Source organism: Gopherus flavomarginatus, chromosome 21 (assembly GCF_025201925.1).
Source record: "Gopherus flavomarginatus isolate rGopFla2 chromosome 21, rGopFla2.mat.asm, whole genome shotgun sequence".
Classification (NCBI taxonomy): domain Eukaryota; kingdom Metazoa; phylum Chordata; order Testudines; family Testudinidae; genus Gopherus; species Gopherus flavomarginatus.
Genome location: NC_066637.1, coordinates 12,024,546 through 12,051,049, shown reverse-complemented (window position 1 = coordinate 12,051,049; position 26,504 = coordinate 12,024,546). Strand labels below are relative to the sequence as shown.

General features: G+C 43.9%; 2 protein-coding genes across 9 annotated transcripts in view; one reads left to right on the top strand and one right to left on the bottom strand.

Moving 5' to 3' along the window:
• MTOR (mechanistic target of rapamycin kinase) overlaps window positions 1–26,504 on the top strand; it is a 103,344-nt gene that overhangs the window by 30,044 nt on the left and 46,796 nt on the right. The gene's annotated exons all lie outside the window — the stretch shown is intronic.
• Window positions 400–15,815, bottom strand: ANGPTL7 (angiopoietin like 7). 2 transcript variants are annotated; one of them, XM_050931822.1, is made up of 6 exons: window positions 13,494–15,815; window positions 11,617–13,241; window positions 8,973–9,076; window positions 8,410–8,604; window positions 7,246–7,444; window positions 400–6,084 (listed from the first exon to the last, which is right to left on the bottom strand). In XM_050931822.1, exons 2-6 carry the CDS (start codon window positions 11,993–11,995, stop codon window positions 5,915–5,917), a joined length of 1,047 nt encoding a protein of 348 aa, XP_050787779.1. In that variant the 5' UTR covers window positions 11,996–13,241; window positions 13,494–15,815; the 3' UTR covers window positions 400–5,914. The 2 variants fall into 2 exon arrangements, with proteins under 2 accessions (XP_050787779.1, XP_050787781.1); XM_050931824.1 differs by having other exon boundaries at window positions 8,973–9,073; window positions 13,494–15,809.

Here is a 26,504-nt window from a genome sequence, read left to right as displayed (position 1 = left end):
GCTCAAGTACAATGTAAATTCCACAGAACTTGCCAAAGTTCACTACAGACTTGCTGGTTTTGCTCATATCTCATCCAAAGCTGCTGCTGTAACAGAACATACCCTGGTGAATTTTCCTTCTGCACTCTTAAGCCTGAATAATTAGAGGTACTGTTTAAACTGTTGGTTGGTGAGGAATTTTCCAGAGCATGCGTTCGTTAGTGGGGGTTGAGGGGGGGGAATCTGCCGCTGCTGCATTACTTTAAAAAGCCATTGTTTATGGCATTTGTTCTGCTGTTCTAGAGGCAGCCAATGTAAAGAGCATTTAGCAGTCACCTGTACTTTGCTGTATGACTTGACCTTCCTGTGGTATTTTGTATCCTACATTTAGGAAATGCTGCAGTAAAGCTAACTGAGGTGCATACTCTCATGGTGAGCAGAAGACTGGGAACCGGGCGCTTTTGTTTATAGCTGACTTGAGCTGGATTTGAACTGGTGAATTAGATTATATTTATATTTGAGCAAAAATATTAGAGGCTTTTGACCCTTTGGCTGCAAAGGGCAGTTTCAGGCTGCAGCCCCAGGGTGTGCTCAGCTGAGCAGGGCTGCATTTCTATTCACTGCCTGGACTTGGCTCAGCGTTTCAAAATTCTGCTTGTTCAGCACAAATAACTTCTGTTTTTTGGATGGGCAAATAAAATGTCACATCACAAGGGTGGCAGAAAAGATTTTGTGTCTAGGCTCGTAAAATGTCATGAGAGCTCTGGCTAAAGTATGTTAGCTTAGCAGGGCCAGGCTGCCTTTGAACTGTTGTCTTGAGAATGCACAGCTCTAGAAAGCACCTCCCTGATTTTTTTCTCATTTCATATCAGCCTAGACAGCAATAACTTCTAGGTAATATTGTCAAATGCTTTTGTTCCCCAAGGTCCTGTTAGTGTCTCATGATTGACGTATTTTTCAGTAGATTTTGCCATTATGCCTAGGATCGGTTGTCTAATTTATAACTACCTGGCTTGTTTTATGTGCTGGAATTGGGGTGGGGTGAAGCCTTTTGTCCCTCTCCATTCTGGCTCCAGTTTTGTACTAGCCATAGTTCAGTCATTGCCAGCTGGTGACAAATTATCAGCTTGAAAACTATCAGAAACGAAACATCTAAAATGCGAGTGACAAAACCAGAGAGGCTGCAGCTTTTATTGCTGTAGCGGGAAGGCTCTGCAGTGGGCAGTGTGCAGCCCTGACTGTCTGTGATTTGCATTCTCAGGCACGGACACGTCTTTCTCCATTAGGACTCTAAAGGCTGACTCTGGAGGACTGGGTACAGAGAGAGGCCAAATGAAGTGTTGTTCACTCTCAGGTCACACCCTCCAAGCTGTCTGAAATTCCTGACATGGTTAACCGTGGCTTTTTTAAAAAAAAAGTTTGAAACTGAAGTTTCAGGGCCCTAGATAAATACAGAGGGGAGATGTGTGTAATTCCCCAAATAAGCACCACTTCTCCCCCTTGCGTACCACCAAGCCTGCTGTAGCATGTGTCCTGGCTCTGTAACCAAAGATTGACACACCTTGCTTGAAACAAACTCCCTGAAATCACAGCTTCAGATCCTAGATGGGTTAACTTGGTCCATCTGCCTTATGAGGAGGATAAGTTAATTGGGTAGGGCAGATGGAGAGTCCCATAGACAAGATCTTGCAAACAGACCTCTTGTCTGCACTGCAGGAATATTAAAAGTCCCATGGCACTATTTGTAAGTGGTATAATTTGGAGGCCAAACTCTGTTCTCACCTCCCAGAAAATTGCTGTACTGTGTGCTGTCCACTGGTTGGTGCCACCTTCCACAGATGGCTGTGTTTCTGCAGTGCTGTTTGAATATAGCTAGTGAAGTACTTTGGGAACATTCAGGCTCAAAGGCACTATAACTATAGGTGGTTATAAAACGCCTAGGGATTTATGGCTCTTGAGCAAAATTTAGTGAGGTGCCAATGGCAGGCCCTTTGTGATGAGTAGGGAAGAAATAGCAATACTATAGTGGTGAATACTATGGAGTTGTCTCTGATAGAGCTGTAAGGGAAAAGAGGGACAGGTGGAAAGCTGGTGCAAATTCTTTCAAATGCAAATTAGTCAGTGCCCTTGCTGCACCAGGTTTGCAGGTGTTGTGGCCATCTTGCTCTGCAGTGGTGGTCATGGCACATCCAAGAGGAGGTCACACAAAAACCCCAGCTTCTTTGTGCCTTTCAAAACTGTTCCTGAAGCAGCAAAGATTTCCCCTTGCATGTCCACTCAGTTTATCCCTCTCCACTCTTAGAGATGTTAGCGTGATCGGTGTCTGCTCCTGCATTCCGACCCCCTCCTTGTTTGTTGTTAATGTGACTTTGCTTGGCCTTCTAATACGTCTGTTCTGGGTGTTCATTGTATTTGAACTATCCGTCCAGTGCCTTGAGTGCTGCTTTGGGAGTGGGAGGGTGAAGACTTCCTGAACATTTCAGAAGTCAAGGCTCTTTTGGTGAAGAAATAACCAGAGTTGGACCAGACTTGGAGGTGCAGCTTTGGGGTGAGCATCATGGCTCTTGTCCCTTAGGTGGAAAATGCTGTTGTGGCAGATTAGGGTGGGCAGCATGATTCAGCAACTCTCGGGGCTCAGGTTGCAAACTGAAGGTTTTGTGCCTTGCCTCAAAATGGAAGGCAAAGTAGAATAGGCATAATGCAAAACGATTTGCACCAGGCTTCTGTTCCCAATAGCGAAGTAGTGGGAAACGAGCCTTTCAGCCTCCCTACCTGCTGTGTACACCTGGCCTTGTGTGCTGCTATAAGTTACTTCCCAGAGAATGGCCAGGATTTGAGTCACAACTTAGCAGCATGTCCTGCTGTCTATTTGCTGCCTTATTTTTCCTTCCTAGCTTGTGTATGAGCTTGATTCAGCTGTTGAGAGATTCAGATTACTAAACTTGTTAAGTGTACTGCTCCCAACCAGCCAAACAATCATTTCAATTTGAGATGTGGACGTTCCTGTGAAAGGATCTTTCCCCAGGGATACATAACAATAAGTTCCTTTAAATGAATAATTGTTTAATAGCATATTGCAGACTGATACTCTTCTGTCCCACCTAAAGGCCTTCAACAATCTATTTCCCTCATCTCCCGACCCCAGTGATCTCTTGAAGGCAGATTTAACAAGAGTTCAGTAAGAAACTTGCTCATGCGTGTGTCCTTGTCTCTGATTCTTCCCAGGGAATAGAAGTGCTCAGCTCCTTGTTTCAGACAATGACCTGAACACGGTTGCAAAGGCAGATGCTGCTCTACACGAGTGCCAGAGTCTCTAAAACCAAGACTCCAGTTGTAGGACTCAGCCTCAGCACAAAGAATAGGAAGCAAGTGAATAAATTAGTTATGGATTTCAGTGAGCCAGGCAGGCAGGGAGGGAGCTTGCATTCACTGATTAAAAAGAGTTTTCCTATTTGGGCCAGCAATATATAACACATTGTGAATGCTACTGTAATCAGAATGATAAAGAATAGCAAGGAATCTGTAGCTTTGAGTCCTGTATGTTAGAATTCCACATTGGCTTGGACTAGGAGAAATGTTTCCCTTTGAATTGGTATATGCAGCCTCTCTCCCTCTTGAATGATTGTACGAAGTTCTCTGTTGTGTGAGGAAGGGCACAGCCTCTCAAACAAGTTGCTTTGGTCTTTATACGATGGATTTTTAAGCTCTCTGAAGAGGTTTGCTTTTAGATTTATGCTTTCACCTTTTGTTTACTTTACAGATATTTGCTTCTGTGCAGCATGCTGTGATGTTTTTGCCTTCTCTGCAATATGCTTTCATCCCTTCGCCTCTGTTGCATCCCCTGGGATGCTTCAGAACTCGCTGTATTCCCCTTTCCTGACCTTAATCCCTCTGTGTGAGTGTTTGTATCAAACAGCAGGGTAAGGAACAAGACTTGAAGAAAACAGGCTTAAAAATGAGAGAATTTATTACAGAAATGGAAAAGTTTGGTATTAAAAAAAAAATCCATTGCACAGACTGCATATTTGTATACAACGCTGTTCCAATGTACAGTATGAATAGTCAACATATATAAGGCATTTCCCAGGAAACCTTTATCTCCCGTTCCGCATAAGACAGAAAATTTTAAATTAGGCTCAAGTTTTGTTTTTGTAAAGTGAATAAAAATAGATATATTAACTATAACTGTCTTTTTCTACATAGTCAAGCAACGGTGTGGCTGCCCTTTTTAACAATCTTTTTCAAGACACTCTTAGGTAAGGAAATGGAATGTGCTGTTTTTCAGTGTGGAACTTTTAGGCAGAGCTTACAAAAAATAACCCTCCAAAACAAACCTGGAAATTCCCGGGTATGGCATCCCACCAGCAAGGGAGGATTTTTGTACGTTTCTAATTTCCCTTGGCACTTGAGGATTCTCTGGCTTCTGTTAAAGCTCTGCTCCCAGATGCATTGCTTTGAACTTTCAATACTGTAATGAAAGGAATAGCATGCTCCTTTTCTCCCAACCCACCCCTGACATGTGGGCAGCACGGCGAAATTTACTAGGTTCCTGTATTTTGCCTTTCTCTAAAGCATCGAATACTGGTCACAGCTGGTGGCAATAGAGCTTTCTTCGTGGACCAGAGGTCAGATACAAGGTGAATAAGCCTGTGCTTGTAAACCATAAAGCAGAGTGTTAAATATTTCCCACATCTGGATTCTCTTAAGTAAAAACAGAAAGTTAAAAGCAGGTGGAGGTTCAGCATCAAGCCTCATAAAATAGAGATTCGATGGAATAAAGCTTTAAATACAACTTGGGTTCCAGTGACAACAAAACCACTCAAGATTGCTTCTCTTAGTGCGTAATATTATCCAGGATCCTTTGCTGTATAAGAGCCACAGATCATCTCTATATTATTAGATCCCTTGTTTACTAGCACTTCCATTAACCTGCCTTTTTCCAATTAAACATTAAAAGCCCCGCACCCCGCCCCTTGTGTTTTGGAATACAGTGTCAATGGTAAAAGGCTTCTGGGTGTTTGTTCCCTGTTCGCTCCTGGTCTTGCTGATAGTGTGATGAGGTGGCACAAAATGGCCCTTCTGTGTTCCAAGAGGAACACTAGTAACGTTGCAAATCAGTTCATTGTAGCTCAGAGAGTTGCATCCCAGTCCCTCATGTGCTTTCTAGTATAGATCTCCCACCTCCACATAGCTTAGAGCAGATGGGACTTGAGGTCTCTCTCAGAAAGCAACGTCCCTGGGAGTATAGTCTTGCATGGGTGTTTTCCTGTGACTAGTGGCTGGAAGGTGGTGATGAGACTTCAGGAAAGAGCAGGTGCAACATGCACTTACCTAAAGTTTCAACCTAGCTTTTCCTACATGGGGAGAATGGGCCAATTAACATGCACTGGAGGAACATCTCGTTGTGGATATTTCTAAGATGTTTGAAGAATTTGAAATAAAAGCCCTGTTCCTCTGTTTCTTGGGTCTTGGTAGAAACTCTCTTCCTTGGCAAGATTTGTGTTAACCCTCAATGAATCTAAACACTTCGGAGCTGGCAAAAAGGAGGGTAAAAGCTGCATTTTTCCTAAACTCTAACTGGTCAAACAATAAGGCAACCCTGTAAATCTCAGTGCTAGTGTAACCACAACATATCCTTCCTGAAGATGCTGCTCCTGCAGGATGTGTCTATTCTAACATAGTATGTATCCTGTTGGGGGGAGAGTGCCTTAAGAGAAGAGAACTGGGCTGAGCCATAGTAATGTTGGTACCTTTCCTCTCTCCCGAGTCTGCCTCAGAACTAATGTGTGATGCATAGTCAGTGTATGTAGCCCTTGTGTTCGCACACTTTCTAGATGAAGTTAAACCATTGCAGTGGCTGATTTATGAGATTCCAGGCTGTTTCCCCTCAGTGCAGCAGTGTCACCGTAGCTTTACAATTGAGTGTTGCTTCCCCCTAGAGTTTAAAATCCTCTGGGCGGATCTTCATCTCGACTCTTTTCAGAGAGTAGGTTGAGCCATGCCAGCCGTACCAGGTGATTCCATCCATGTTTTTGGTGTGTTCCCCTTTGCGGTAGTAAACCCCATTCAGGTTGGAATCTGTGCAGCAGCTGTACCAGTATCCACCTTGCAGGAAACAAACAGAGAAAGCCTTTGTCTACCATTTAGTTAACACTGACATTCTGTGTTCATGAGGTGAACAGTTTTCCTTCTGCAGGGAAGGAGTGGGAGAGGGGCTAGGGTGCAGAATTCATTCTGGGAGCCTGTGACCTTGGCAGCTGTCATTATATTGGGACAGGAGCTAAATTCAAGACACACTGTCTGGTGAGCCCTTCTTTGAAGAGTTCAGAGATGCAGTGAACGGGGCAAATCACCAAGATGATGTAGCCAAATAAGCCCAGTGTCTCTTTGTTAAAGTTCTTGTCTGAGGCACTTGATGCATCTTTGAAAGTTTCATCTCCATTTCTTCCCTCTCTCCCTCTTTGAAAACAAAAGGTCAGCAGAGGACACTGTTTAGTGTTTTTAGCTTATTGGCTCTAGTATGCATCTGAATGCAATTTGTCCGAGGGTTTACTTTGCAACTAAGGCAACAGTAAAGTAGAACAGCTGAATTCAGAAACTTTTCCCTTGGGGGCTATAATTGCTTCACCATAAAGCCTACAGAGGTGAAGCTTATCCCTCTACATATTGGGGCTGTTTTAAGAAATTTAAAATAAAAGAGTGAGTTCAAAAGCACTCAGTTACCTTGGTGATGAGCACAGTATAAAAAGCTGAATAGAATATTCCATCCAGAAGCTCTCAGTACAACATGAATAGAGCAGAGCTCAACGTGCATGAAGCCCCCGATGAAAATAATTCTACAAGTCACTGCAGCCCATATTTTGTATATAATCTTACATTTATTTAGTACCTTCCATCTATAACTGAATATAAAAAATACACAGGGATAATCTCACCCACATCTGGAATAGCCAAGCAGATAGTTGATGCACAGTACACTTAACAACTGTGTAGTGATCCCATTGCACTCGTGTGGAAAGTGCAGTGGGATCACTAATGTCTATAACACACATTATGGCTCTGAGTAGATCCCGTTTCAATTCTTAGATTGTCCAGATAACTGACATATGCATATTTCAGAAACACTCATCAGTTCACTGATCTGCCATCAGAATGTTAACAACTTAAAACAATTGATTAGTCTCACTCTGTAACCGTGATGCCATCCATATGTTGCATAGCGTGGTTCATTCAAACACTTGCAGAGGAGGAATCTGTGTGTCTTACCTTTACGTAACGCGGCACAGTCATCCACGCACTTGTCATTGTCCTTGTCCTTGGTGCTGAAGGCTGTGTTGTTGTGGTACCTCAGGGAGTCATGCCCTGTGTTGCCGGTGTAGTTCCCCAGGAAAAGGCGGTAGCTATTAAACTCGTTGCTCAGGGTGAACTGGTTATATTGTGCATAGCGGATGTTGCCTTCCCAGTCCTGCCACAGGATTAGAGGGGTGAAGAGGAAACAGATTCTGTTTTTAAATAAAATAAAAGTACTGTGCAGACTTTGGCAGCTGTGTTTACCTGGGATGCACGTTAGCTGAGTTTTCAATAGTAATTTCTCTTTTGAAATAGAGACTACAGACTAGACTGCAGGAACTCCATTATGGCAAACTAGGATGAACAAATTTTCACTTAGCTTAGCAGGCTGGTGAATTACCAAGGCATCATGTTTACTAGGTGGTCTGCGTTGACATTAAGTTCTATACGCAGAAATCTGGTACGTTTCCCTTCCATCCAACAGCCTTATCTTAAATGTGGACTAACTCAAGTTGGTTTTTCAGGGAGTGGCATTTAGATTCTCTGGAAGCCCCACAAACCACCATTTTGTCCATTACTCCATGCCCATCTCTCAAGGCCCTACACTTACAGCTACCATTCTTCCAGTCAGGACCTGGACTGATTAATAACTCGCCAGCCATTAATAGACTGGAGAAGTTGCTGCTGGGCAATGCAAAGCACTCCTTCCTTCCCGCATGCTGTCTCTGCAGCACTCCTCCCCAAAGGAGTGAGCTTGAGTCCCTCCAATCTGTAGTTGGGCATCCCTGTGGATCTTTAAATCCCTAAAATATGGTCAGCAGCATAATCCTCCACCCTGGGCTATGATCTTGTTCACCTCAGTGATGGGCAAAATTCACCTGAGAATCCTTTCGAGTCTGTGGCTCACCCAAGATCCAATCTGTAGCCCCGTGAAGGTTCTGTTACACCGATAGTAAACACTGGGGAATATGCTTCTGTCGTGCCCCTAATGTTGCTGCCAGGTCTCTCTCGCATTAGTCTCTCAAATCTAAATATGCGAGTCTTTTAGCCCTCCATCGCTGTTAGGAGATTGCACTTTCTACCAAAGAACCACTGTGCACTAGAAGCTTTTGCTGCTGGAAGCAAGAACCTGTGAATTACCTCCAGCTCTACTCGCAGCAGGGTCGGGCGTCTGGAGAGCCGATAGATATTTTCATTCCCTAGCCAGAAATCTCCCCGGATATTGCCAAATCCTTCCTTGTATTGTTTCCAATCTCTGTTGAAAGAGATCAGGCCAACTTTGCGCCTCTGGATGATGGTCCAGCCACCACCGTCTGTCTCCATGTCACAATACACCTGTAGCAAGAGAGGATGCAGTGCTAACCAGTCAGCAGGGTTACAGGGTCCCACTTCCGATTTCATTGCATACAAGATCAGGAAGCAGGGCAGGACACTCTCTGCACCAAACCTCATCTGTCAAGGGAGTTTGTTGGTTTGTGCAAAGAGGCATGAAAACCTGATTTGCCCTGAGCTTTTCTCTCTCCAATATACCCTTTCCATCCTTACTATATAAGATTCTGTAGGGATTTTAAATGTAATATGCCATCTCCCTCCCTCCAGCACTGTAAAAACTGGGCTTCGCTCTAAGTGTTTTCCAGCTGTACAGTATTGAAGAAGCTCTGCTAGAACCAAAGGCATGCACTCTGTATGCACAGTATTCTTACCTCTAGGTCAGGGCTCCCCAAGAATTCATCTGGAGGCAGCTTGTAAACACCGGAGATTCTGTAATTCTTCTGGTAAAGAGATGAGCAGTCATAGACAGCATCTACTTGAATCAAACACAGGAAGTAAGATGCTGAGCAGGAGAAGGACCACCTATCGCGGATGTGTGTCCTCCAAGGCTTTAACACAGTTCTTGAAATAAACATTCAGAGGGGCCATTTTGTTGCATCTCTAGTGAAGTGTGAAAGGGTGGAGAAAAATCTGCCTGGGGTGTGATGTGTGCATGGAACAGTGCCTGGGGCTGCTCAATTCTAGATGAGCTGTGTGGCAGCAGTATTGGTGCTGGTCAGGTTTGCAGGTGAGAGAGAGAGAGAGAGAGAGAGAGAGAGAGAGGTGGCAGCATTGGAACATGAGGTGCTTTCTGTGGGATGTGGGATTTCTAAGCCTTTTGTCTTCAGCCCTCAAACAGAAAATACTCCTCATAGGAACTGGAAAGCCCACAAAATGAGATGGCACTTGTTAAAAATGAGAGTGAATATCAGGCTGGTGCTGGATGGGTGGTTATGAGCCTTGAAGCAAATTGCAAAACCCCACTGCATGTCTAGGTACAGTATTTGCAGATGCTGAGATAATCCATTAGTACAACTGGAGGAAATACTTTTGTGCGCTTTAAAATATCTTTCCACTATACAAATGAAGATTTAACCCTTTCTGTGGCTGCTTAGCACAATACGATGGCATTAAAATTCTAGCACACAGGAAAGAATGCTGAATGTCGTTTTATAGTCATCTCTGGCTTGGTTATAAAATGTACAAAGAAGTGGCTTTGTGCTTGGCTCTGGCGGGGGGCTGCCTTAGCACTTTACAGCATGCAGTCTTGTCTCTCTTCTCCCACCCATCAGGAGGTGGGTACTTTGAAAGCAGCACTTTTGAGAGGGAGGAAGTGCCAGGTGCTCAATAGCAACCCCTCTGGCCTGCTCTGAAGTGAATCTGTGGGGGGTTCCTTGTGCCTGAAGCCCTTGTGTGATGGCCACAGTCTCGGGGTGCAGATGATGGTAGGGTGAGGGAGACTAAAATGGGGTAGCTCTGAAGAGCTCTATTCTGGATCTGGGGAGGAAAGGACAGAGATGCTGTGCTATACTAGGAAACAAATGGCTTGTATGTGTAGCTAGCAGAATCAGAACAGCGTCCATTGTCTGTTACCTTTATAGCCTCCTAACCTCTTACTGTAGTGCGCAAAGCTCCAGCCTTCACAGCCATTTCTGTTTTGTATTAAAATTACCAGCACGAATAAAATGTCCCTTTATACACAGGTCCCTGCGTGACAGAAAGGCAAGATCAGCTGCCTGTGCTGATCATGCAGTTGGGCAGATTAGCTGAGTTTGTGAATAAAACACATTGCGCGATAGTTTCTGTATCACAGTTTGTGATGGTGGGGATGGCATTTAGCTCATCTGAATCTCAGCCTTGCCTGCCCCCCTTCCTCTCTGGATAGAAACTGATTGACGATAGGTGGTGCACACGGCTGCTTTTACGGGAGGGGAGAGAAGCCAACTGGGGTGAGGATTTATCCCTCCTGACGGTTTTTTCAGCATATTGCAGGGTGAATGACTTTCACCTGGTGGCATGAATTCCCTGCATCTGGCTGCTGAAGTCCCTACTTGGCTGGCTTTCTCTGTGTGCTGCTTTATTTTACAAAACCACATTGTGGTGTTACTATACCCCTGATGAGACTCATTACAATAAAACATTTCTGTTTATTTAAGACGATATAAATAGTGAGCAGTGTTTCCAAACTAATGACGTTAAACCTTTTCCTTAAGCAGAACTTAGTAAACACTAGTGGTTTGAGATATTTTTTTTTCCCATTGTAAAACAGACCCAGAATTAAGGTGTTTAGCACATACAACCACCCCAGGCAATAGTAGTCTTTAGATGGAAGTTTAACCTTGTTGGAATGGGTTCCCTTTGGAGTAGACTTTCCTCAGCATATCCAAAGCAAATGTGCTGTGAAACTTTCCTGCAACACTATACCAGGGAAAGAGGGAGAATTTTAAACTATTGAAATATGTGTGTGTTATATCAGGGATTTTGCATAATCTACACGCTTGGATTTCTGAGAACTATTATTCAAAAGATGTCCTTTTTTATTTCATTCTGGGTCAGACAGGCATAAAGATGGTGTAGCATCTGCAATGGTGGTTAGAAGTGCCTCCAATTGTTTAACTAAACCTTGGTCCCCTATCAGTGTTCTGGATGATACGGGCATATTATTGCTAGAGGTTTTCCCCCACAAACTGACTGCCTCTTTATTCAGATTGGGATCATAGTACTTTAGGGCACAGGGAGGTGGGTATTAAATGAGTCCATCTCACTGCAATTGCAGCATCTGTTCTGCTCCCCCAACCCTTAACAGAGAGCGTATCTGATAGTAAACTGCTAACTGGATCTGTGGATTTCTGGCCAAATAAACCTGGCAGCTTTTTGCACTGTTGTGTCTGCAGAAGTGCACTGGGTAGACTGGCATTCAGTAGGCACAGTCACCAGCTGTGTTAATGGGACATGCTAGCATAGGTTAAAAGTTGGTGGTTAGTTGGGGTTCTGGATTAAGAGGCGCATCTGGGAGCTTAGAGGCTCCGTCCTTACCAGCTGAGGTTTGTGTGACCGTCTGGGCTGCCTGCAGCTGCATGATGTCTAGCTGGCTGTTAATTTCGGAGTACTTGCTCTCAGCATCGATGAGCCGGGACTCCATCTGCTTGGTGCTCCCTTCCAGCTCCATCATCTGCGTAACCACATTCATCCAGTCGTCTTCCTGCTTCTTGCTCAGCGTCCCCAGCATGGTGCTCAGGTTGGCTATCTGCAGCTTGAGGTCTTTCATCTCATCGCAGCAGCCCATCAGTTTGAGCTGGGTGTTCCCGCTGGTCATTCTCCTCTTGGGAGGCTTCTGTAGCCACGCTGGGTAGATGGCCAAGGACAAGGTGATAACACAGAGCCATGCCAATTGCATAGAGACTTTCACTGGCATTTTCACTCTCAGCGGTGAGAACTCCTGAGTTCTCTGACTGAGTCCACTGCAGATGCTGTGAGCACAGCAGGGGCACGTGTGAAACTCTTCTGAAAGTGCTACAGCACGCTGGTGCCCTGACTCTGTTTCTCTCCCCCTCTTGCTCAGTGAAGGTGGAGTCTAAAGGGGACTTCTGCAGCACTTTCTTGTAGGAGTCTGTGCACTCTGGAAGTCTGTCTCTCAGCATCTTAAATATCTTTTCTCTTGTGTACCTCCACCCCCCTGCAGCCGTACACAGCATTCTGGCCCCTCCCAGCTAATCTGTTCATATCAAGTGCCCACGGGCTGAAATCAACACAGACTTAGGCCAAAAAAGGGGTGGGGAGGAGACTTCCCTCCACTCACCTGTGCCCTGTCGGGTGGGAGAGAGGGCTAGGAATTCATGGGAGTTTCCATTTGGATTTTAGCCCTTTCGGTGACTTAGTCTGGCACATCAGAGAACATAGCAGCTTTGGAGGCCCAGGACATGAGGGTTCTCTAACAGGGATGATTTTGTAGCAATTTGAACAAGGTGACTTCTGTGGGGAATGCTCCTAGCTTTGACAGTCCTATTTAAAGTATTCCACATGAGCTGTATCTCTTGGGTGCTTTTCTGTTTTGATTTGGTGCAGACACTATTTTAGCCATTTCATCCCATAAACAGCTAATCCTCCTGTCTCTAGAGGATCTGTTGTTCCTGGAGTATGTGTCTTGTAGGATTTGGAACTGTTCACTTGAGAGAGGAGATGACTAAGAGGGAGTGTTGAATGGTAACTATAGAGCAGGTAAATCATGTGCCTCTTTTTACCCTTTCTCATAATACAAGAACATGGGACATTCTGTAACATCGAAAAGCAGCAAATTTAACACTGACAAAAGGAAATGCATTTTATTACCCAACATATAATTAACCCGGTGAGCTGATACTGAGGCCAGAAGTCTAACAGGCTTTTGAAAAAGAAGTAGACATTTATGTGGATAATTAGAGCATCCACAGTTTTATATATAATATAGGATTAAAAATAATCGTATTAAACCCTCATAGTTCAGGACATAAACCAGGAGAAACTTTCCCTACTGCAGATTATTCTGTAACTGTCATCCACAAGGATTGTTCTGCCTTCCTCTGAAGCTTCTGTCCTGGCTGCTGTTGGAGGCAGGATAAGGAAATAGATGGAGCAAGGGCTTTATTCAGTCTGGCTGCTCCGATGGTAAATGTCATGGATGCCTGTTTTTAAAAAAAAAAAAAAATCAGTTAATCTCGTTTGTGCCTGGTAGGAAGAAAGGGCGAAAGATACAATTGAGCCACCTTGTTCCACATGGAAGTCACTCATTGGTCTAAAAAGGAACTAGGATACATGGTGATAAGGTTTTAATTAGGTTAATTGGTTTACTAGTCCCTGATGCATCTTGGACCTAAGGAAACGTAACTTGCTCCAGCACTCAGCTTTTACTCCTCCCTCAGCCTCGTTAAACTTACTGCTAGATGTTTTGTTTGTAGGGACGGATGAACGTGCCAGCCAGCTAGTAACCTTTCAGCAGAGCAGCTGTGGTGTCCTGGCAGGGTTCAGAAAAGTGGGAAGATGAAAGCATCAGAGCATTTGCAAAGATGAAGCATGGTGACACATTGCTTCAGACACTGTATTTCCCAGGGGAGAGATGAGAGCAGGGGTAGAGATCTCTGAGCATGTAGCATGGGTGTCTTGGTGGCTGACCCCTCCTGTGTGCTGTGCTCAGGGCACACCCCTGCCATCTGAGGCGTTAGCAGGCAAAGCTCCCACATGTTTCCAGTGACCTGAGATGCCACCAGACTCCGTCAGTCAGTAGTGACAGGTGTTTTTGTTTGAAAGTACAGCAGCTCCCTCTCCTGTTGCTTATTTTCTGTTGCTGGCATTTCAAGAACCTTCCATAGCAAAATTGTGTTTTATACCACAAACCAACATGTGCCCCACACGCAGACCAAAAGCCTGATCTTTTTGTTCTGCATGTAATCCTGTCTGAGCCCTCTTCTAGCCAGAGTTTCTGACTTTCCCTGGGGGCAAATTCTTGTCGGGTTGCATGTGACAAGAAACATGTTTTTGTCAAAAACAGAGACCAATAGTGGACTAAGCTGGGTTCTTGTTTCTCTCTCCCCCCCAAAAAAAGCATACTCCCACTTGTGTCCCTGCTGTGGTCAAATCCTTGGCGTTCTTTTGAATTTCTAACAGCCTCCTTTATTTCTTCTAAGCAGTTTTGAAAGCTGATCAGTGGTGCTCAGTCCTAAAATAGAAGTGAAGCCTGTCAGTGATGTGCTACCCTCCGACAAAGGGACATGGCCCACCTTTGCTGCTGTTCTACCGCCCTGAAACTCATTTTCATTTTCAAATGCTCTTAGCTCCTGACTACATCTTTATAACCACCATACTATATGAATCTCAAAAATTGGGGACAGGGTATAGGCAGTGGAGGGGCACTTGCAGTCCCCAAGGGACACTGAAATACATCCTCCTGCTTTCAGCATTGAAGTAATGAAAGGACCCAATGTTCAGACAAATTCTTGCCTTCAGTCAGGAGTTCTAATACAGAGGAGAAACTGGTCCAGTGGTGAAGGCATTAGACTGGAAGACAGGAGACTTAGATTTTATTTCTGGTCCTGCCCCAGGGCTGTTTCCTCTGAGGCAAGTAACTTCACCTCTCTCTGACTCAGTTTCCCTGTCTTTAGAATGGGGATGATACTCCGTTTGCTAAAGTACTTTGGTGTCTATGCTGTACAACAGCTAACAAGGAACGAGCCTTGGTAGACAAGAACAGAGAAGAGGGCAAACCTAGGAAACCAAGCAAACTTGTATATTGGAAGTGTGGACAACTTTATTTTCCTTGTTCTGTTGCAATCCTGTAACCCACAATTGATTCTGAATATGGTAATATCTGGCTTCGTGCCATTCCCTAAGCAAACAGGGCTTGTATCACTAGCTGGTGTTACATAATTAGGAGTATATTAGTGTTTTCTAATTAGAAGTAGCTATCTCCTAGACCTGGCGGGATAGATTAAATCAGTGTTGGGCTTAAGTTACTCCTTCCTCTGGGAGCTGTCCCAGCAGGTGCACGAGTTCAAAGTGGGTGAAGCTAAGACTAGAAGGCAAACTGACTACTTGGTAGTCGGTCATTGCAGAGCACATGACATGCAGCTAGTAAATGCTTTTGGGGACATAACCCACTGTTGTTGCCTACTGTGATTGACAAGGTGCTTATTAGATTCTTCACTGCTGGCAAATTCCAGGAAATCTACCCCTAGCAAAAGATCCTTAGGGATGTGTGTATTTCCTCCAGATGTGTAATAAATGTATGTGTAGTTTAAGCGTTGGCTATTTTAATAATGCTCATGTTCATTGTTTTTAACTCAGCAGCTCACAATTAGTAACTGATTTCTTATTAACGTCAAATAGAATTGTTGACTGTCCAAGTGATTTGGTTATGTAACCAGTAATAGAGAATGTATCGAATATACGAGAGAATAGAATACTGCAGGCTTCCAGGCTGGAGGCACAAATCTGATGGAAGAATTATTTCCGGGAGATACAAATCTATTCCCATTGCCACATCCTGATTTTACTGAGGATGAGTAAGGACAGATACCTCTACAGTCTTTGTTGCTGCAGTCAGTAAATATATTCCATTATTATGGTTGCAAAAACAAAGAAGCACAATAGAAATGCAGTTCCTAAGAATAAAAACTGAGAGATGTAGAAAGACTTACTGCTTTTATTAGCTTTAATTACTAAAGTATCTGAGGGAAGATAGAGGAAGTGAAGTGACCTGATTTTTAAAACATCATTGGTATAACTCCTGGAATGACGTGATATTTATACTACCTTGGCAGTGTTCTTACCTTGCATATCTGATGCCAAAAGACACTCTGTTTCTGGTCTTTCCTTTTTCCCCTAAATGTTTTCCCTTGCTATTTTCTTTCACTACCTTCATTAAATCTCACTTATTAAAGGGCAGGAGATAGCAAGAGGGAGACTTTCTGCAGCGTGTCCATCAGGGTTGGCTGAGAATTCTATTATGGTTTTCACTGCCTCTCCCTACATCAGCAGGGAGCTGTGTGCAGGCTTTTATATCAACACTGGGAATCTAGCCAACTTCAGGGCCTGTAAGTGATGTGGTGAGACTTCACTGGAAAGATGAAGGGGGATTGGCGTGGCCTCTGAACAGTCAATCACTGCAATGGTTATTGAAAACAACTCTTTGCTGACATTTGTTTCCCAAAACATTTGTTCCCAAGCATGGGAATAATGTTTAGTAGCTTGATGGAGAGGTTTTGTGGTGAGTTTGTTTTTTTTCAAAAGTTTGTTGAATCAAGGACTCAGGGATGCCTGAACACAAATAAACCGTAGAATTGGAGAAACTGGCCAGCAAAGGCAACTCCCTGTGCCAGAAGATTATGTGTTCCCCAAAGCTTCCACAAAGCCTCAGCTTCTAATCCCAAAGGAGAGACCCCCACACTTCTGCACAGGGAAAAATAAACTTGATTTGGATGGGTGACACTTTCAGAACAATGGGAAAGGGAGCCTTTCAGTGGGTGAGAAGAGAAGAGGGTTTTGACCTCAGTTTGACTCCCTAATCTTGCATAGCCTCTGTGCATCTGCATTAATGCAGAAATCTGCTTTTCCTACCAAGCTTTTGAAACCTTTTCTGGCTCATGCAAGATGGCAAGTGTGTGTTCTCCACTCGCTGGGGGAAGATTAATTTTGGGGCCGCCTGAAAGATGTCTGTTAAAGTTTTTTTTGTGAGAAGGTAAGGGAGGGATCCAGTCTGTTTTCATTTACCTTCTCAGTTCTCAAATATCTTACAAATTTTAAATGACGGACAATATTGTTGGTGACCTTCAGAGAGCAAGGAGCACTGGAAAGCAACCAGGGGCATCTGAGAGAGAATCTTTCTATTATTAGATATGCAGGAGAACCTAAGGAGAGAAGAAAGCTCAGCATGTGAGTTCTTTTCCTTCTGGTGGTAGCAGCTTGGTTGATAGGTTTGTTTTTTTCACCCTCAATCCTTGTCTGATTTTTTTTTTTAAAGCCTTTACAGTACAGAAGTCTCTTTCTTATTTAGTGCCTGTTTGATGCATTCATAATTTAACATTAGTTGCATTATCTTTTAAGCAACACTAAAACAATGTGCTGAAGACTTGAGTATTATCGTCCTAATGAGCAAGGACTAGAGTTTGTCCTGGGCATCAGTTTTTGAGACTACTGATTTCCTCTCCACCCCAATAACCTTTGTCTTGTTACATTAGCTGGTCACCTCTTGTAATAACCATCCTTGCTACCATGCATGAGTGTGAAGAAGGGGAATTGCTTTCCAGGATGCCTGACCAAGCAGGACTGGGGTGAAGGGAAGGAGTTTGCACAATCACAATCAAGGCGAAATCAGAAACATGGATTAAAACCTAGATTTTATCAAAATGTGCAGTGACTCATCCGTGATTTTCTTTGCCGAGCTATCTTTACCCAAACTCGTTGCCCTTACCTGGTTGCTAAGGATTATGTATGCAGACCACATAGGTGGAAATCACCTTTTGATGACTCTTATTAGCCTCAGTTTTCATTCTTTTCTGTGATTATAGCCTGTGCCACAAATGGATCTAAATTGTTCTGAACCACGGTGACTGAAACACTCTTCCAGTGTTGCAACCTGACTGGTCTGCATTTTAAAAAGCTGTGGTTTTTACTGCTGCTTTAGATTTACACACAAAATATGAAATCAGACGGTGGAAATTAGAGAAATCAGAGCATTATTTTAAAATAACGTATATCAAATCCCTTCCATTGCTGTGAAATCATAGAATATCAGGGTTGGAAGGGACCTCAGGAGGTCATCTAGTCCACCCCCACGCCCCCCAAAGCAGAACCAATCCCTAACTAAATCATCCCAGCCAGGGCTTTGTCAAGCCTAACCTTAAAAACCTCTAAGAAAGGAGATTCCATCACCTCCCTAGGTAACCCATTCCAGTGCTTCACCACCCTCTTAGTGAAAAAGTTTTTCCTAATATCCAACCTAAACCTCCCCCACTGCAACTTGAGACCATTAGTCCGCGTTCTGTCATCTGATACGACTGAGAACAGTCTAGATCCATCCCCTTTGGAACCCTCTTTCAGGTAGTGGAAAGCAGCTATCAAATCCCCTCCCTCATTCTTCTCTTCTGCAGGCTAAATAATCCCAGTTCCCTCAGCCTCTCCTCACAAGTCATATGCACCGGCCCCCTAATAATTTTTGCTGCCCTCTGCTGGATTCTTTCCATTTTTTCCACATCCTTCTTATAGTGTGGGACCCAAAACTGGACACAGCTGCCAAGTTGTGTTCCTGCTGAGGGCTGCCATTTTAATGATGGGTATCCACACAGGAAGACAGCAATGCTGCTAGAGAAAGGGAGAACAGTGGGTGATTTCCAGAGCTCTTTTAAGGTAAGAAATAGAAGAATTCCATAGATGTTCACACTAAAACAAAATACAGAACTTACCTTAAAAAAGCTGTAGAAATTTCCTTCTGCTCCCCATGTTTGACTGCAGCTTTGATCTTCCCCCATGGTGCTTGTAATCAGCTGACAATGCAGCTAGCTCCTTCTTTGTTTAAAAAAAAATTGTATAGGATTAAAAATATAAATAGGAAGTATTTTGTCTTGCTCTTCACTTTGGATCAAGCAATTGAAACCCTCACACACAAAAAAGATAATTTGGACCTTGACATCCTTTTTCAGAGAAAACCTCAAGAAGATATAAAATGGTGGCCAAACTCTTCTGAAAATAAAAATAATTTACATTTGGTAACTAGAAGTTGGTAAAATGCATTGCAGGTATTAGTTATTAACTTAACTGATTAATTGGCACTTTGAAAGCAAAACAACTCCTGCAATACAGAAGAAGTTAGGGAGGAAAGAAAAGTAGGTTTCACTTGAGTTCAGCGGGCCTATGGCATTTTCTCTGTAATTTGAGTGAACCAGCACCAGCCCCTGGTGGATTCTCTTTATTTCAGAGATCTATTTGCAAAGTGTTTTACCTTGACAAGCAATGAGTATAAGGCACTCATCTTTTGCCCATATTGAATGTACCACTGAGTGTGCGAGTATAGGCAAAGTTAACATGAACTTCTGTGAAAAACGGTGTGTCTGCCTGCTCACTTGTGGGGAAAAAGACAGACGGTCTTACCTACTTCAAGTTGAAATCCTACTGAAAACATCTTGCATTGAAAACATACCTTTTGTTCCCAGCATGAAGACATAAGAATGACCGTACTGGGCCAGACCAATGGTCCATAGCCCGTTATCCTGTCTTCTCACACTGGTCAGCGCCAGATGCTTCAGAGGGAATGAACAGAACAGGGCAGTTGAGTGATCCATCTGCTGTCGTCCAGTCCCAGCTTCGGGCAGTCAGAGGTTTAGGGACACCCAGAGCATAAGGTTGCATCCCTGGGCGTCTAGGCTAATAGCTATCCTCCATGAAGTTATCTAATTCTTTTTTTTTTAACCTAGTTATACTTTTTTTAACCTAGTTATACTTTTGGCCTTTCCATGGCAACAAGTTCCACAGGTTAACTGCACTGTGTGAAGAAATATTTCCTTAGGTTTGTTTTAAACCTGCTGCCCTATTAATTTCTCTGGGTGACCTAGTTCTTGTGTTAAGTAGAGGGGGTAAACTACACTTTTTCTCCACACCATTCATGATTTTATAGACTTCTATCATAACCTCCATCCCTCAATCATTTCTTCTGTAAACTGCATAGTCCCATACTTTTTAATCTGTCCTGTGGAAGCTATTCCATACCCCTAATCATTTTTGTTGAGATGGGGCAATCAGAACTGCACGCAGTATTCAAAGTGTGAGTGTGCCATGGATTTCTATAGTGGTATTATGTTTTTGTTTGACAGTGCCACCTGTTGAGGGGAGGGCTATATGGAGGACTCGCTTTGTGCTGTGGTTGGCCAGCAAAGCCAGTTCTGCCTTGGGGATGTTTCCCCACCTTTTTATCCTGGAAGATTTTGCAGATCGTCTTTCTCTGGAAACTAAGAGGAAAATATCCACCTGATTCTAGTCCAGTAAATTGCTATGAATCCCAGTCACAACACTGATTAAAACTACTGATGGCTCTGCCTGACTGGAACATTAGTCCCTCGGGATTCTGTGTGTGCCTGAGTGCTTTAGCGCTGTTCTTTCTCTGTCCAGTCCCAGGCAGTGATAACTGGAAAACAGCCTTGTAAGTCCTTAAGAATGTAATAGAATTTTAGAAGATTGTGTCTGAACAATGCATTAATGGCAAGTATCTCAGACCTTCAACCTGCCTGAAAAGGGGTGAGAGCAGTAAGTCTTTGAAATCTGAGGGGGGAGAAAATACTCCATTGGTATTAATTTTAAGCATACGTTTTGAAGGTGTTGACAGTACTGCTTGTCATGTTACTGTGTGGCTTCCAGGAAAAGCACAGTCTGTCCCCCCAGCCTCAAAAGAGCTGGTCTCCAAAGAGATGTGAGTCAGTTTTTAAATGACTCGTTTCCCTTTGAAAATACATTCCAGACAGCTATGGTAATGGTGATTTAATGAGCTGTCAATATGCCTTCAATAATCAGTGAGTGAAAAGATGACTCCAAGGGAGGAGAGAAGGCAGAAATCCAGCTAATAAACAAGAAACTCGGACTCAAACAGGGTAGGGCCGAACCCCCCGCCCCGACACAGACACACACCCCCAGCATTTTCCACTCACCTACGTAAGATTTAATAGCAGCGTGCTTAGAGTTCATTACTCTTTAGAAATGGCATATTGAATGCTCTGCAGTATAATATGAACTATAACCTGTATCACTCAAACAACACCTGTCAGATTAATGAAGGGTGCACAGTGATTCATGAACCGGGCTTTGTGGGGATTTGTTTTACTCTTTATCATACATAGTAGGGATGAAAAAGACCAATGGGAATCATCAACTCCATTTGTCTGCCAGTGCATATAATCCCCTATTGCATGCAAACATGAGAACAGTATGCAAACTTGCACTGCTCAGAAATGCCGCCGTGGATCCACCTACCCTCCCTCCCCCAGTCATTAATGTGAGTTTTTCCTGCCTCACTGGAGGTTTTTGTGGTTAAAGAAACCTCTATTTATACTTACGTAACATTTAACAGAAAGTCAGTAACACATTAAGTGTGTGGCAGTTTCAGGAGCTGTCCTCGGAAGAAAAATGGTGGAAGCATGCAGTGGAGAATGTCTGCTCAATCAGCTTCTCAAAGAAATGCCTTTGCGCCTTCTTCCATGCTGCCCGCTAACTTGGTTCATCCTTCCTGCATTTATCCATAAGCAGCTAGCCCTTCAGCTCTCTCCCCGAGACCTGCCTTTTCCATATTATCTGCAAGAAATTGATGGTGATGGGTTGGGAGGCGAAGGAGGCCAAGCTGCACTCTTATTTATCTAACAATTAAAATTTTGCATCTCTATTTCTATAAAAATTGTATCCCTCTATCCTACCTTCACAAGTCACTTGTCATCTTCTATTGTAGTCTCTTTGGGACAGTGGCCATTGTGTTCATATGTCTATATGGCATCTTCCACAATGGAGTCCTGATCCTGACTGGACCTCCGGACACTATTGTGATAAAATAATCAGTACATTTATATAGCTAGCATGTTTCTCCAACCCTCTGGATGCCTCTTTTGTCTGTCACTTCTACTGCAAACCTGCCCCATCAATCCTGGCATAGCTGTTCCCCTCAAAATACAAAGATATTCTGCTCTCCCCAGTCCTCAGCAAACTTGCACTTAAACCCAACCTGCCTTGCCAGCTACCCATCCCTTTTCCTTCGGGCCTGCACCTCTGAATCCATCAGACATACCATTTTCAACTGTTCTTCAGGTTCCTATCCACCAACTTCATCTTGGAACCCCTGCAGTCTGGCTTCTGCCCCCTTTGCTCCATCGAAGCTGCTGTCTCACTGAGCTTTACCAGTTACCTTTTCCTGGATAAGTCTCAGGACCTTTACTACATGCTCAACTTTCTTGAACCCTCTGCTGCTTTTGATACTCAGTGAAACCTGCTTTAAGATTCTGTCCTCCCTTGGCTTTTGTGACTCTGTCCTCTCTTGGTTCTATTCCTGTTTTTCTTTGGTCATTCCTTTAGTCCAGCATTGTCCTCCCTTTGTGATACTGCCAGACAGCAGAGCAGAGACCATTTTATTCCCCAGAGACACTGTATCCTAAGAGCCAGACAGCAGCTCTTGGTGAAGCCCACATCACCAGCAATACAACCCAGCCTCCCCACTAAGCTATTGGCATTTGTTCTGTCCAGTGCCCTACCAATTTAACGGCTGTGAAAAACACATCATGGACCATGAAATAAGCCCTTCCCCATGAAATCCAATGTCCCCTTGTCCCTAGGAGCACTTCAGCAAAAGGGGCTTCTAGTTCCAGCTGGGCTGGGGAGGTACAGGACTTGTCCATCCCCTGCACAGTCACTTGGGGTGACGGGACCAGACCCACCTCCGGGTGCCTCCCCCTGCTGCAGAACACTCTGGTATTGGGCAGCAGCCCCAGAAATTCTGCAGATGGAGGAGGCTTGTGTAGTTGAATCTTATCTTACCTGTGCAGCTGGGAGCGCCCCAGCAAGCTGCTAGTCTAGGCAGGGCTGGGGCAGGACAAGACTTGCTCTTTCCCTGAAAGGCTGCTCTTGGGTATCGCTCTTGGGTATCTCTCCTGGCTGCAGATCAGTCCGCACCCCCTTCCCCACACTGTCCAGCTCTGAAGGCAGCACAGAAGTGAGGGTGGCAATCCCATTACCTCACTACAACAGGTTTGCAACGCCCTTCCTCCCATCTCCTTTTGGGTCGGGACCCCCACAGTTACAACACTGTGAAATTTCAGATGTAAGCATCTGAAAATGTGAAATTTGCCAGTTTTCAAATCCTATGGCTGTGAAATTGACCATAATGGACCATGAATTTGGTAGGGCCCTATCAATGCATGCTTGGCTGGTGGGTTCCTGCCAAAGACCCACTTCTGTTGTAATTCCTACAAGATATGAGCAAACTTATGCTGGCTAGGCTGAGAGTCAGATGGGTACGTTGATATTTTTGGAAAGGACGTAATTTCATAACTATCATATTTATGTGTATATAAAAATTGTATCTCTGTTTGACTGCCTCCCTTTCGCCTGCTTTTTGGTTGCTTGTCAGTATCTCTCTGGGGTAGGGACTGTATCTGTATGTCACTTAGCACTACAGAACCTTAATCCTGATTGGGTCTTCTGGGCACTACAGTCTTATAAATAAACAGCTGAGCTAGGCTCCTCTTTTGGGATTATTTCAAGGACATTTTACAAAGTAATATTTGACTCTTCTATTTAATGCCCAGAATTGATTTGTACTTAATACACTCTGAGTTCCTGTTTTGTTCTCCTGTGAATCATTCAAATAAAAATTAAAATTAAAAAATTTTATTTTTGACTTTTTTTCTTTCCCAAATGGCTAATAGTTGAAGGTATTTTTGGAAACTGAACCATTCATTCCTCTGTCTTATTTTCCTGCGTGTTCATCCAAAATAATCAGAATTGGGTCTGTCTTTGTTTTTGAACAAATGTAAGATGGCCAGATCCTGTGACAGCAGGTGTCATTACAAATAACAAGAGTATTGTCTGCTGCTCTAGAAAAGAGAACATTTTGTTTAGTAGCTTTTGCCAACTGAGTGCACAGGTTGGATTTAGGGAATTTTCCTCACGCTAATTCTTATAGGAAAAAATGCTTGATTAAAAAAACCAAACAAATAATGAAATATTTCCTTTTTTGGAGGCTGAAGAGGAGATGTCACCTCTTAAATTTAAGAAAACCCTCTCTTCTGCATTGGATAACAAAAAGAGAGAGCACATAGAAACTCTCCCCATATGAACCTCTAGTTTTAATCATAGGCTTTATGTTTTTACTTCACTGCTAATGCTCCTGGGCTGCCCATGCCAGTAATCTGGATTCTGCACTGAGAGCGTTCACTCTTAGAGCCCTTTCAGGTAGAACTTCATCCTGTACTGTGTCCATAGGAAGGTCTCACCTGGTGGATGGGGGAGAGGGGGATGGTCTACATGTGGGCAGTTGTGGGAGAAGGACACACGGGGTCGCCTCTCTCTTTATTCCTGCCAAATGAACCTCCAATGTAGAACTCGCAGGCCTGAGCACCTTCCATAGTGCGTTCCAGAACCTCCCTGGAGTAATCTGGGTTGACTGACAGATTCACTTCTAAAGACCACCATTTTAGCCGTTGTTTAGTACCTGGGCCAGAATTTTTGTCATGCCAGAGAAATATTCCTGATGGACAGCTGCCAAGCTATAGACACAGCAGCTTCCCTTCTAAATCAAGGTCATTCCTCTCTCCCTCCCTCCCTCCCTCCCTCCCTCCCCCACCTCTCAGGCTAACAACAAATTGTGCCTTGTTAAGGCTTGTCTGGAATGCAGAACATTTCATTCTACTCTGGACAGCAAAGGGGAAGCATGCACATAAAAAAAAAAAAAAAAAAGTACCAGGCTCTGTCAAGGAAGGAGCTATGCTAATTGCTGAAGAATAAAAGATAATGGCCAATTTGTTAGCTAGCGTTGACAAGAAAGATAAAGTTGGAAGTAATTAACTGTCTTAGGTACTGGGAGTGATGTGTCTGCCAATGGCTCTCTAAATCATCAGGCTATGAAATGTGACAGACATTTATCACTTTTATGATGCAGCACTGCCTAGCTCCTGCTTGGGACCTGTGGAGGCAGTATGTTCTTTGATTGTCACCACTGAGACGCGGGTATATTCCTAACCTGTCCTGCCTGGGTGAATAATTTTGGGATGTGTGGTTGGCTGTGCATACAGAGCCCAGTAGTGTCTGATTCAGCTTAGTGCATTTTGAGCTCATCTTCACTAGGCCGGTGTGCATTTTACTCCATCTGGTGATATCTGAAATGTATTGAGGAAGCTTGGTCTAACTTAACCAGGCTGGAAAGAGTTCAGGGTGAGAGAACTAAATCAGGAGCCCGTGACAACGTTATACTAATATTTCACACTTCTGCTGGTGTCTTTTTGCAAAGCACCCGGAGCATTTCACAGCCATTCGTTCAGTAAGCCTCACAACACACCCATGAGGTAGGTTAAGTCTCATGATCTCCATTCTTACAGTTAGCTTAACGGACACAGGCTGACTTGTCCTGGGCCACAGTGGAAGTCACTGACTGTCAAGAAAAGAACCCGGGAGTCCTTTCCCAGATATTTGTGCCTCTCTGAATTCTCTGAAGTATAGGATTATATCTCCCATCCCTTGCCTTGCACTGACTTAAATGGGTAAGGGACAAGTGGGTGACAGTCTGGTACCAGAATGTCTGTCTCAAGTGCTTTACGTTGCATGTTTCCCTTTCAAATCACTGTAGCAGGAAGGGAGGGTCTTGGACCATTTAGGCATCCAGAAGCCCCACAGGAGACGGCTTTGTAGTGGATTTAAAACAAACAAACAAACCAGGAGCCAGCCTGCTGATTTTCTGGCTTCTTCCTGTGCTAGGGCAGGGGATAAAGCACCACTATTGGTTATCTCAGAGGCACAGAGCTGGGTCTCTGTAGAGCAGCATGAATTAAGTTGGCACCTGTTCCCCTCTGGTGCCCATTAATGGCGTTTTGGAAATGTAGGGATTAGGAAAAGGGTTCTTCCTATCTCGAGTATGCAACAGCGCAAAACGATCCAGGCCCTGTCTTTTTCACAGCTCTTGTAGTGTTCCTGAGTCAGCATTACAAGGCTAGACTGTGGCATGAACAGTCTGGCCTGGCTGAAGAGAGTCCCATGTATCCTTATAGATGGGTTCCGTGTGCTCCATAGGGTGCACAGAGTTCTCATTGTGTAGGAAACAAGATGATATACATGATGCAGCCAGATTCAGGGTTGTGATGTAAGTAGGCTACGTGCATGGACAATGAAACTCTAAATTGTACATAGACCTGGGAAAACATGGATATTCACTACTAAAGAGCCATTGGGAACACCTGAACTTCAATAATAAAATACAATAAAGGAACTCATCCGATCTGACTGCAGGGCACCTGTGTTTTGATCATGGACTTCTCTGACAGCATTTATGTACAAAATAGATGCACTAGTTTGATTTCAGTGGCAAAAAGACTGAGGCTAGATTACGTAGGATCCAGGGTTATAGATGAAGCCAGGAAAAGCAGAGCTGGAAACCAGACCTCCAGATTCTGAGCCCGGTGGTTTAGTCACAAGCCCATCATTCCCCACAAAAGAAATTTTGAGAATAAATTTATTATACCACTAAGAAGGCTACTGAAACATTTCTTTGTCACCCCATGCCTCCTTAGCTCAGCTAGTGTGAACAATGCCACTTCAGCTGACGGCTCTCTCGGTATTCTCATTATACATCTGTATTTCCAGGGATGTTGTAATTGAAGGGAAAAAACAATCATCAGTGGGAGAGACATGAAGCACTGAGAGAGGCTGGCAATGGCTTT